General features: G+C 41.6%; 1 protein-coding gene across 3 annotated transcripts in view; it reads left to right on the top strand.

Moving 5' to 3' along the window:
• Nucleotides 1–12,429, top strand: part of LOC129836223 (VPS10 domain-containing receptor SorCS1-like) — a 142,987-nt gene that overhangs the window by 82,514 nt on the left and 48,044 nt on the right. For all 3 annotated transcript variants that reach the window (XM_055902096.1, XM_055902105.1, XM_055902114.1), the window contains exon 4: nucleotides 7,086–7,244. In XM_055902096.1, the coding sequence (XP_055758071.1) occupies nucleotides 7,086–7,244 (159 nt within the window). The remainder of the gene's footprint in view (nucleotides 1–7,085; nucleotides 7,245–12,429) is intronic.

Below are 12,429 nucleotides of genomic sequence, written 5' to 3'. Positions count from 1 at the left end.
CCCATCCAAAGCAAGACCTGGGTTGTGTTCAAATGGACAAAAACGGACTGAAACAGAGGAAGAGACTACCTGGACCTGTCCACTAAGAAATGCTCATTTTAGTTTCCCTTTGTAAAACATTTTAAAACCTGCCCTAAATGAACATAACCCTGTAGTTAAACCCATTCAATCCCTTTCTATTGCTGACATGTTCTCCATAAATAGGTTATAGCCTGGGTTCAAAGCAGCAACCGCTAAATAACGCCTTAGGTATGTCTTTAGTAAGCGCAAGTACAGTACATTGTATTAGCAGATGAAGAGAGTGAAGTCCATTAGGCAGAAATGATCTCTCCAAGGCATTGCAGGGCTTTTCATTAAAGATGTATTATCTTTCCTAGGTTTTAGTGAGTGTGTTAGACTGAGATTTCTTACAAAGGAAAGAGTAGGCCATTTTTATTAATTCCAGATGGGCATACAGAGGAAATGAAGCAATTCTGGCAGTAATTAAAATGCACTGTGGACAATTAACTCAGTTGTAATAGCATTATTAAGATACGTTCTTAAGACATTAATATAGAATGTCCATGTGAATATTGGAACATTTCACTCACAGTAGATAGATGTACATTCAAATTTACTGTAGTTCAAGAGCAGTATGTCTTATAAGATTTACGCAAAATGATCTTGCTGCCTTTTCTCCTGCGAAGTTGGATGGTTTCTATTCATGATTTCCCCCATGGAAAAACCCATAAACTTCCTGTCCATCAAACTCGAACTTATTTGCTGGGGAGGTTTCTTCTGTTTTTGCACACATTTTGGAATCGCCCTAACAAAAATCTAAATTGGACTAGCTGACCAGAACGGCCAAATTGTTAAGTTTTAAACAGAGGTAGTTGTTATTTTAAAACTCTGGGGTGTCCATGGAGGTACTGTAGGGGGTCTGCGAAAATAGATATTTTTAATTTTACGGACTCCTCACCTAATTGGCTATCAATAGTTCAAAAAAGTTAGGTGAATCAGGTCGGACTCGGATGGAGAGTGAGTGCATTGTTCAAGATGGATGAACAAAAGGCAAGTGGTGCACAAAAACACAGCGAAACGAAACACCAGGTGGAAGCTAGTAGGTCTAGTTATGCAGCAGCTAGCAGCTTGCCAGTCCAGACTGAGACCTCACTGCCCGGGCCCTGCTATGAGAGGGGCCTTGCTCCCCCACTTCTTGCGAATAGTGACCGTTCCTCTAGTGAGAGTATCGAGCCTCCTCCTCTCCCAGAAAACCAACCTGATGGGTACTGCCAGAGACTCCCCCCCCCCCCCCTCCTTCTGTGAACATTGGTAAGCCTACAAGTGATGAGACGGATAGCCCACAGCGTGGAGTCCGAGTTCCAGTGTGTAATATAAATAGGCTACCATGCTAAATACTGTATATAGCTATAGATAGGCTAGTAGGCTAGACTGCATTGTCTGCATAATGAAACAATCCCTAGTAAGCTATTGTTTTGATCTTTGGTTCGACCCAAGCTGCGCGAGAACGTGAGGACGGCAAAGGTAGGCTATAGGTCTACAGGACCGTTGTATCCTATTAAAAACATAAATTGGTTACTGATTAGTATGTTGTTGCATAGAACATGCATTTTACAATCTGCAATGTTTGAATGTCCTACTTTAATTACCGAGCAAGTAAATACATAATTGCAACCAGTCAGCATTCTAAATAGCAGCATTGCAACACTGTAGGCCTAAAACTTAGTGAAACATAAATGTTAGGCTTAACATGAGAAAAGGACGACCCAAAAAAACAAATGTGTATCCAGTAAAGCAAAGCTGTAGGCTACTACAAGCACTAGCACCAATCTGATAGCCTATCGATAGGCAGACACACAGACGTTGCCATTTCAGAACCACGGACAGCGATCGGAAGTCTATACTGAGGGGCTGACGCAGTAGGCTTTGCGGGGGTCCAGAGAAACTGCGCTACACCAGTGCTCTTAGACAAAATGTGTTTGGAGTTACACTTCCTGGGGGGGTCCCTTGGCAAGAAAAGGTTGAAGACCCTTGGTCTAGTTATGTTGGGTATTGTGTAATTTTGACTTGGGCCACTAGATGGTGGCTGATTCATGGCTTCTACACTACTGCTGCTCTTCAGACATCTCTACAAGGCTAAAGAGACAGTCAAGACTGACCTTTTTGTCTGAGGAGTTCACTTACTGGTCACCGACAGTCCATGGGATGACATGAGCAAACAAGCAACAACTATTGTTTTCCGTTCAACAACAACGCACCTGCTGCTGGTTTACAGGTAACATGCCCATTCAAACATGCCCATTCAAACTCTCATAATCATGTCTGGGTAGTCAAACTAGTAGCAGCATGTCAGCCTAAAAGTGGGGGTCTGTTGTTAGGAGCTACAATTTAGTGAGTTCTACTTTCCCTCTACTCTTCTCCATGAATTTCCTTGAAATCTTGCCATTTGAACTTCCTATAGTGCAGACAGAGTATATGTGTTGCTTGGGCACCGACTGTGTTACGCTTGGATTTAGAGAGAGGCTTCACAATCCAATTACTGTGACTGGGGTGAAATGGAAAATATGGGCCTAATTTCATTAATATTCTATCACTGAGTATTTACTGCTGCACGGCTATTAACTCAGTGTGTTATTCATCGCACACTTCTTAAACGTCTTGCAGTTGGTGGCTGCTTCATTATCCTTTGGTCATTTTGAACCCCTTTGGCCTCATAAACTAAATACATGCACACGCACATTGGTATAAACACACTGGAGCGTGCACACACACACATACACATACACACACACACACACACACACAATGGTAGCAATTCCAGGCATGCCCTCTCTTTTCCCCGTGCTCCATCAGGGGAAAGTGTGAAGTGTAGAAATGAACAAAATGCCAGCGTTTGTGTGGATTACAGAGCATGGAACTCTGGAGAAAGTTTCAGGGTCAGCATGATTCCTTTTTAGTGTTTCTCCTTTTATTTATAAAACTCCGGTAAAGCAAAAAGTGAAGGATTTAATTTGGCGGCATAACATGACGCAACATTTGCATAAGCATTTTCAGAGTTGTTTCGACCAGTGTGAGATGGTTTCTTCAAATGACCCTTGGAAACGTTGATTGAGTCAACATGTTACGTCTGTCATTTCCTGTCTAAACATGACACCGTATTGTCATGTTGTGTGAAGAGGATGTTGACATTTCTATGCAGCTTGTAATATAAATCTGTTAAATTACAAGGTGAAGCTCCAAGATAGTGTATCTAAAGATACAGTTATGTCTAAACAAACAGTCATGTCCTTTTGAATGATGAGGATGTTGTTAACATTTTTTACACAATTTTATATAAATGTGTAAAATGACAAGGTAAAGCTCTGCCATAACATAAGTCTAAAGGCTTGAAGCTAAGCGTATATTAACCATGTTAAGTGAAGATGAGTTTTTAGATGACAGTATAACAGCTGAATACTTGGCAACGTCATTGCCCTGTTTACCGCTGATGGTTAATGTCGTCTTATGAAGCAGAATATGGTATTCAACACAACTCCTACAGGATTCATTCCCTCACTGCCACATCTGTCCAACTCTTCCCCTCATTTCTCTCTCATCTGAAGGTTAGAAGTGGAACTAATCAGATCCCTGAGAAGCTCGCCAGAATCTCCCTAACCCATTTTCACGTCGCACTAGGATATATCGATTTCCATATTCTAACAACAAATTATTGAAATAAGTCATGTGAGTGTTCCCGAATTCATGAAACCGCTTATAATCCTCCCCTCACAATAGCTGCATTAGCCTACATAGGCTAGAATAGGGCTGTATCACAATAGCTGCATTAGCCTACATAGGCTAGAATAGGGCTGTATCACAATAGCTGCATTAGCCTACATAGGCTAGAATAGGGCTGTATCACAATAGCTGCATTAGCCTACATAGGCTAGAATAGGGCTGTATCACAATAGCTGCATTAGCCTACATAGGCTAGAATAGGGCTGTATCACAATAGGGTGTTGTTTCCACAGTTATAGGAGCAGACAAAGTTTTAATAGTGCCCAGAGTTAAAACGCTGTTAATTGTGTATGGAATGTAAAAATAATATGTGTTGGCTGCTGCATCTGATATTTGATTGGATTGGTCAGCATGTGGATCACGTATGGCGCTACGCTAGCTCACTGTGATTGATGAACTTGTGTTTGGGGTCGGCCCACTATAGCTACCATTATCATGCATAGTTTGACAAATGACTTAGAGTCTCAGCCGCGCCTGCTCAAGCTTGCTATGTTATATAGCCAATGGTGCCTGCTGGAAGTGTGTTAGGCGTTTTACATCATGCCCCATTCCCAAATCCATGCCTATTGATGGTAATCAGGGAAACTTAGGAGATTTGTCAAATGGGGAAACCTGTTAAAATCACCTTGGGTTGTTTGTTGAAGGTTCTGTCTCCCTACTCTGTTAGCCTCATCTCTATCCTCTATAACCCAGTCAGCATTGTTCCATAGCGGTGTGATCCCTGCACGACTGATGTCATTAATGACAATTTGCTGGCGTAATGTGAACAGTGGTTTTGCTGGGGTTGGTGAACTATAGAAATATGGTGGTGTGAGGAGACTCCTAGACTTCGACGGTTTGACGGTGCCATAATGTCTTGACACTGAAACTGTGGAGGTTTCAGAGTTGTTGTCTGACATTGTAATTGTGGGCACTACTGGGATGGATGAGTTAGGATAAGTGCCAATCAGTTCATGGTTTTATTAACATAGTGACTCGAGAAGCACACATGCACACGCACACACACACACACGCACACACACACACACACACACACACACACACACACACACACACACACACACACACACACACACACACACACACACACACACACACACACACACACACACACACACACACACACACACACACACACACACACACACACACACACACTCTCTACTTCCCCACTGTGCTACTGATAAGGGGTTATGTAAGTGTTCAGGATGACTGATTCAATTACATTTGCTGCTGATTATATCTTTTGATATATGTGTTTTTTTTCTCTCTTGGCACAATCACAGGGAAAAAATTGTGAACTTCCAAGAAAAGAACAAAGCCTTGTGGAAATTAGAGCTTTCAAAGCCCGACTGAACAGACAGCAGGAGAAAAATAGGGAGAGAAATCTGAATGCGTTACCCATACACACTCGCTACAAGATAGGCAAAGGGTGTGTTTAAAAGACTGTCTGTACAACAATAATTAGGCTCTAGCAAAGCGGAACACAGGTTTATAATTGAGATATCTAACACGCAGGACATGACTGTGAGTCTAAAGACGCCAATTTAGAACCGCAAATTACGTACATTATATCTGTTATTAAATGTAGACTTTGTAATCAAATCATATAATCTAATAATAATATCACTTTTTTTCAATCAACTTCAAACTCTCAAGCTGCCCATCACATGGATTCAGTGGCGGTCGGTGACATTTAAGATGAGGGAGGATGGGCATGGTCTTATTTCTGTTACCAGCTCAATGTACAATTGATAGGTTTAGGTTACTACATGATACTCAAATTCCCGTCACGAGGTTGCTACAGTCTAACCTATGAAAGGTTTACCACTTGGTTGCAAAGGTCGAGAGAGACATTTGAGTAATCAAGATGACAGACAGTGACAATACTGTGCACACAGTATTGTCAATACTTTGCACACTCTTGGCTGCATCTAGCTGATCTAGGGTGTAATCATTAATCCAACAGTTTCAAACAAGAGTTTTTATTGGACAAATTCAGGTATGTTTATCCCTGTTTCATTACATTTGCTTCTGTTTAAGAAATGTTTTTCAACATAATTGGCGGAATGAATACACCCTAATCCCACGCAAACACAGTTCACTTTCATAGCAGCCACATACAAACAGCATGATTATTTTGCTTCTCGCATCTACACGCTCTCCGCCGCTCACATTTTCCCTTCGCTTATGGACTTCAGTACACAACACATCAGCTGTCTGTGACCAGCCGAAAAAAACTTTCCAAGCCAAACCTTCATATCATCCTAACCGCGACACACAGCCTACATCATTGTCACCATATTAGCTAAGGTCATAGTAAACATGGTTATTAGAACTAACATGTTAGTAAACCTGCTACAATCATGCAGTACAGTGTACAGGCAGCAAGCAGTTTAGCAGTTACACTGATGGGCCCTGGTCGCAATACATTAATAAAACCAAAAGCTTACCTTGACTTGGAAGAGTTCCAGTGTTGGATAGCCATAGCCAGCTAGCTAACATAGCATCCCTCTCTGTTTGAGCCAGGTGTTTGAGTAGGCTAAATTAAACTCAGCAAATAAAGAAACTTCCTCTCACTGTCAACTGCGTTTATTTTCAGTAAACCTAACATGTGTAAATATTTGTACGAACATAAGATTCAACAACTGAGACATATAAACATAAGTTCCACAGACATGTGACTAACAGAAATGGAATGTGTCCCTGAACAAAGTGGGGGTCAAAATCAAAAGTAACAGTCAGTATCTGGTGTGGCCACCAGCTGCATTAAGTACTGCAGTGCATCTCCCCCTCATGGACTGCACCAGATTTGGCAGTTCTTGCTGTGAGATGTTACCCGACTCTTCCACCAAGGCACCTGCAAGTTTCCGGACATTTCTTTGTTGTTGTTGTTGTACCCAGAGGAGGACGGAAACTAGCTGTCCCCTCGAGTACACCATGGTGCTACCCTACAGAGTGCTGTTGAGGCTGCTGTAGACTTTCATTGCGGAACAGTGTGTTTTAATAAATAATTTGTTGATGTGAATATATTTGGTATAGTTCTTTCTAAAAAAGGATAACTGTTTTAATGTTTCACAATTTTTTTAAATGATATTTACTGAATAGGATGGTCCTCCCCTTCCTCCTCTGAGGAGCCTCCACTGCATGGTTTAACTCAGATTTAAATTGTATATATTTTGGTATCTTTATCCAACACTGATTGAAACCAAGCCTCACTTCCAAGCCAACTATAATATCTCCCAGTCTTCCAGGACCAGCTCCCTCCATGGCTAGCTCTGATTCTATTTATGTCTGCTCTCATTCAGATCATGCTTCTGACTGACCCGGAAGTGGAAAGCAGCCTGCTGATCAGCTCCGATGAGGGAGCCACGTATCAGAAGTACCGCCTCAGCTTCTACATCCTCAGCCTGCTCTTCCACCCCGAGCAGGAGGACTGGATCCTTGCCTACAGCCATGACCAGAAGGTAAGAGGAGTGAGAACTGACTGACACACAGAGATCACTTAACTACTGTATCTTTTTGTCATCAGAGGCTTTCTGTCTTTCGTCGGTTTTGCCCTCTGTCAGACATCAAAACAAGACGACATCAAATCGCCAATTGGCAACCCATCCCTTATGGGATTAATTGACAAACAAACATTACAATAATTCACTATGGTAATTAAATGACTGTTCTTCTGAGTCAGGCGGTGGGGTGATTGATGTGGTGGGACTATTTACTCTGCAGTTGAGTGAGGTGTGTTACCGGGGAGAGAGACGTGATTAGCATATCCAGTGGATTTAAACTTATGATAGCCCTCAACTAAGAAACTGAGTGGGTTTTAAGGTTGATTTCCACTCGTCTAAACTCCAATATATTGAATCGATTCAACAAAGTCAAGTCTTCATAACTTACTCAACGATTTGCTTTATTTTAACAAATTCAGTTTCTGTGGCTGAGACTCGGGCCATAAACTCCATACATACATACATACATACATACATACATACATACATACATACATACATACATACATACATACATACATACATACATACATACATACATACATACATACATACATACATACATACATACATACATACAGTTGAAGTCGGAAGTTTACATACACTTAGGTTGGAGTCATTAAAACTAGGTTTTCAACCATTCCACAAATTTCTTGTTAACAAACTATAGTTTTAGCAAGTCAGTTAGGACATCTACATCGTGCATGACACAAGTAGTTTTTCCAACAATTGTTTACAGACAGATTATTTCACTTATAATTCACTGTATCACAATTCCAGTGGGTCAGAAGTTGACATACACTAAGTTGACTGTGCCTTTTAAACAGCTTGGAAAATTCCAGGAAATGATGTCATGGCTTTAGAAGCTTCTGAGAGGCTAATTGACATCATTTGAGCCAATTGGAGGTGTACCTGTGGATGTATTGCTTGACATCATGGGAAAATCAAAAGAAATCAGCCAAGACCTCAAAAATTGTTGACCTCCACAAGTCTGGTTCATCCTTGGGAGCAATTTCCAAATGCCTGAAGGTACCACATTCATCTGTACAAACAATAGTACGCAAGTATAAACACCATGGGACCATGCAGCCGCCATACCGCTCAGGAAGGAGACACGTTCTGTCTCCCAGAGATGAACGTACTTTGGTGCAAAAAGTGCATATCAATCCCAGAACAACAGCAAAGGACCTTGTAAAGATGCTGGAGGAAACTGGTACAAAAGTATCTATATCCACAGTAAAACAAATCCTATATTGACATGACCTGAAAGGCCCCTCAGCAAGGAAGAAGCCACTGCTCCAAAATTGCCAGACTACGGTTTGCAACTGCACATGGGGACAAAGATCATACTTTTTGGATAAATGTCCTCTGGTCTGATGAAACAAAAATAGAAATGTTTGGCCATAATGACCATCGTTATGTTTGGAGGACAAAGGGGGATGCCTGCAAGCCAAAGAACACCATCCCAACCATGAAGCACGGGGGTGCTAGTATGGTGTTGTGGGAAAAATTAGATGGCATCATGAGGGAGGAAAAGTATGTGGATGTATTGAAGCAACATCTCAAGACATCAGTCAGGAAGTTAAAGCTTGGTCGCAAATGGGTCTTCCAAATGGACAATGACCCCAAGCATACTTCCAAAGTTGTGGCAAAAGGGAATTTCTACTAGAATTAAATGTCAGGAATTGTGAAAAACTGAGTTTAAATGTATTTGGCTAAGGCGTATGTAAACTTCCGACTTCAACTGTAGGGCCATATTCTCAATCTACTACATATGGCTGTATATGGAGCCATACTCCGTATATAGTGCCATACTGTATACTCAATATTCTACATATATTCCATATATAGTGCCATACACTCAATATACTCCACATTCTTCATAGAGTCCTACTGTATATGTGGCTCAGGTGGCCCTACATGAGGATTGTCCGGTGCAGTTTGGGGACTTACAAGGACGAATCCCTAAGTCCCTTAAGCTCCTCATCCGTTAAAGGTAGGCCCGGCATCCCTTCCAATAACTTTAGGAGAAAGCAAAACCAACAGAGGTGAACCCAGATAAACAGTCCTAAGCACCTTGACAAAGGTTAAACGTGTATTAGATACCCTTAGACTGAGAGTTTGACTAATTCCTTTCCTCCATGAGTCAGGGATTTGATATCCCCTACAGTATTTTCGGGCAAGGCATCAAAGGTGTAAAAAATGTGGCGATTAATCATCAACAGTCTAGTCCAAGGGAATGAAGTGCGTATGTTTTAAGAATATATAACCGTCTAATATATGAGACGCTGTCTGATGATGGTAATTACCGATGAACTACTGAGGCGAGAGATGGTAATATGTAAAATATATATTCCAGACCTGCGATTTATAGCAATTTTGAGAATGACCATAACCATTAATAAAATGCCTTGCTTGCAGCCAGAGCAATTTGGGCCTAATGTTTCACATCTGATAAATAATGAATGTTTCTCTTTTTTTTCCTGTGGAGGTACTTAGTGTACCTTGGGAGGTGTTAGGCTGTAGTTATAAGATGCACCTGGCCATGCATATACACTGAGTGTACAAAACATTAAGAATATCTTCCTAATATTGAGTTGAAGCAAACCCCCCCCTCCCACTTTGGTCCTCAGAACAGCCTCAATTTGTCAGGGCATGGACTCTACAAGGTGTCGAAAGCATTCTACAGGGATGCCAGCCCATGTTGATGCCAATGTTTCCCACGGTTGTCATGTTTGCTGGATGTCATTTGAGTGATGGACCATTCTTGTTACACACAGGAAACTCCCTTTCTTTCAATCTCAATTGCATACTCTCTCCTTACCTACCCACCCCCCCTCTCTACTTACCTGATTACCCAGACTCCTTGCCCAAGATAAATGCTACGCTACGCCCACGAGCGTTAGATCATTCTCAGCAATGAGTCTGAATTTGAGTACCTCCCCCGACGATTTCTTGAAAGCAAACAAATTCTAACCATTTTGATTGTTCCCAGAAACCTATGGGTTGGGCCAGAGCCAGAACAAACGTGGGTAAAGCAGTGGGTTTGAATACTTTGATAACCTGCTTAGTTAGAAATGATCCAATCACTGATGACATTTTTTGTACAACACCCCTCATTTTGACGTCAAGGCAAATGGCTTCAATGATGGCAGTCTTAGATGAGCAGCGGAAGAATTCAGTTTGAGTCGTCAGGCAACCTCTCTACCTCCCTCCATTCCTTCCGCACTCCCTCTCCCCTACTCCTGTCTTTCCCCTTCCCTTCATTTCTCTTGCAGTGGGCCCTTAGAGCTATTTCTCCTCATTATTTGCATGTCCTAGATTGAGGGACTTCTAGAAAACACACACACACACACACACACACACACACACACACACACACACACACACACACACACACACACACACACACACACACACACACACACACACACACACAGAGAGAGAGATCACTTAACTGCTGTATCTGGTAGCTAGCTACTGTCTCTTTTGTCATCAGAGGCTTTCTGTCTTCTGTCGGTTTTGCCCTCTGTCAGACATCAAAACAAGGTGAGCTGTTATGAGTCAGGTGGAGGGTGAGAGTGAGGGGTGAGGCAGCATCAGTTGGACGATTTTCTCTGCCGGTGATTGAGTGGCGTAACCATGGCGAGAGGCTATTGTCTGACTCATTACTCATATTCAGATATGACAAAGAGAGAGGGAGAGAGAGAGAGATTAGACGAGTTAGAGACTTGATTGGTGTCGGTGGATGTAAGCTAAAAGTAGTCCTGAATGTAGCCCTGAACTTTCCTGAAAGCGAGTAGCATTCACACGAAGTGGATTGATGATTGTTGACATAACAACACTAGACTGTGTAATATGTTTAAGTTCAACTGAGTGGCAAAGTCAATTAGTCATAACTTGCTCAAACGGATTTGCTCATACTTGAATAAATTCAGTTCTTGTGGCTGAGACCAAAGCTGTATATAGAGCCATGTACTCCATATACAGTGCATTCAGAATGTATTCAGGCTCCTTGACTTTTTCCACATTTTGTTACGTTAAAGCCTTATTCTAAAATGTATTAAATTGGTTTTTTTCCTCATCAATCTACACACAATACTCCATAATGACAAAGCAATAACAGGTTTTTAGATATTTTTGCAAATGTATTTAAAAACAACATATCATATTTACATAAGTATTCAGACCCTTTAGTCAGTACTTTGTTGATGCACCTTTGGCAGCGATTACAGCCTTGATTCTTCTTAGGTATAACGCTACACGCTTGGCACACCTGTATTTGGGGAGTTTTTCCCATTTTCCTCTGTAGATCCTCAAACTCTGTCAGGTTGGATGGAGAGTGTTGCTGCACATCTATTTTCAGGTCCAGAGATGTTTTATCAGGTTCAAGTCCGAGCCCTGGTTGGGCCACTCAAGGACATTCAGAGACTTTTCCGAGGCCACTCCTGCGTTGTCTTGGCTGTGTGCTTCGGGTCGTTGTCCTGCTGAAAGGTGAACCTTCGCCCCAGTCTGTGGTCCTGAGCGCTCTGGAACAGGTTTTCATCAAGGATCTCTCTGTACTTTGCTTTGTTCATCTTCCCTCAATCCTGACTAGTTTCCCAATCTCTCTATGGTGAAGCATGGTGGTGGCAGCATCATGCTGTGGGGATGTTTTTCAGCTTTGTCATAATGGGGTATTGTGTGTAGATTGATTGAGGGGGAAAAATTGTTGTATCCTTTTTAGAATACGGCTGTAACATAACAAAATGTGGAAAAAGGAAAGGGTCTGAATACTTTCCAAATGGACTGTATAGTGCCATACACTCAACCTACTTCCTATATTTCATAGAGTCCTACAGATGGCCCTACATGAGGACTTTCTTTTGCTGTATGGGGACTTTTGAGGACCAATACCGAAGTCCCTTATTAAAAGGAAACTTCACCATTTTTAAACTTCAAATTCATCATCTCCAGCACCACCCCCAACATCAACATATTTGACAATAGTTTATTTCTATGTTTGGTAGTAAAAAAAAATAGAGGAAGATGTGCATCGCGTGATTTTGACCAATTGTGAGTAGGCATTGCCAACTAATTGCCTACTAATTCTCTACTAATTGGTTGATATCCTTGGAAAGACTAATCTTTCTCTATTGTTTTT

Source organism: Salvelinus fontinalis, chromosome 3, assembly GCF_029448725.1.
Source record: "Salvelinus fontinalis isolate EN_2023a chromosome 3, ASM2944872v1, whole genome shotgun sequence".
Taxonomy (NCBI): Eukaryota; Metazoa; Chordata; class Actinopteri; order Salmoniformes; family Salmonidae; genus Salvelinus; species Salvelinus fontinalis.
This window is presented reverse-complemented; position numbering and strand designations above follow the sequence as displayed.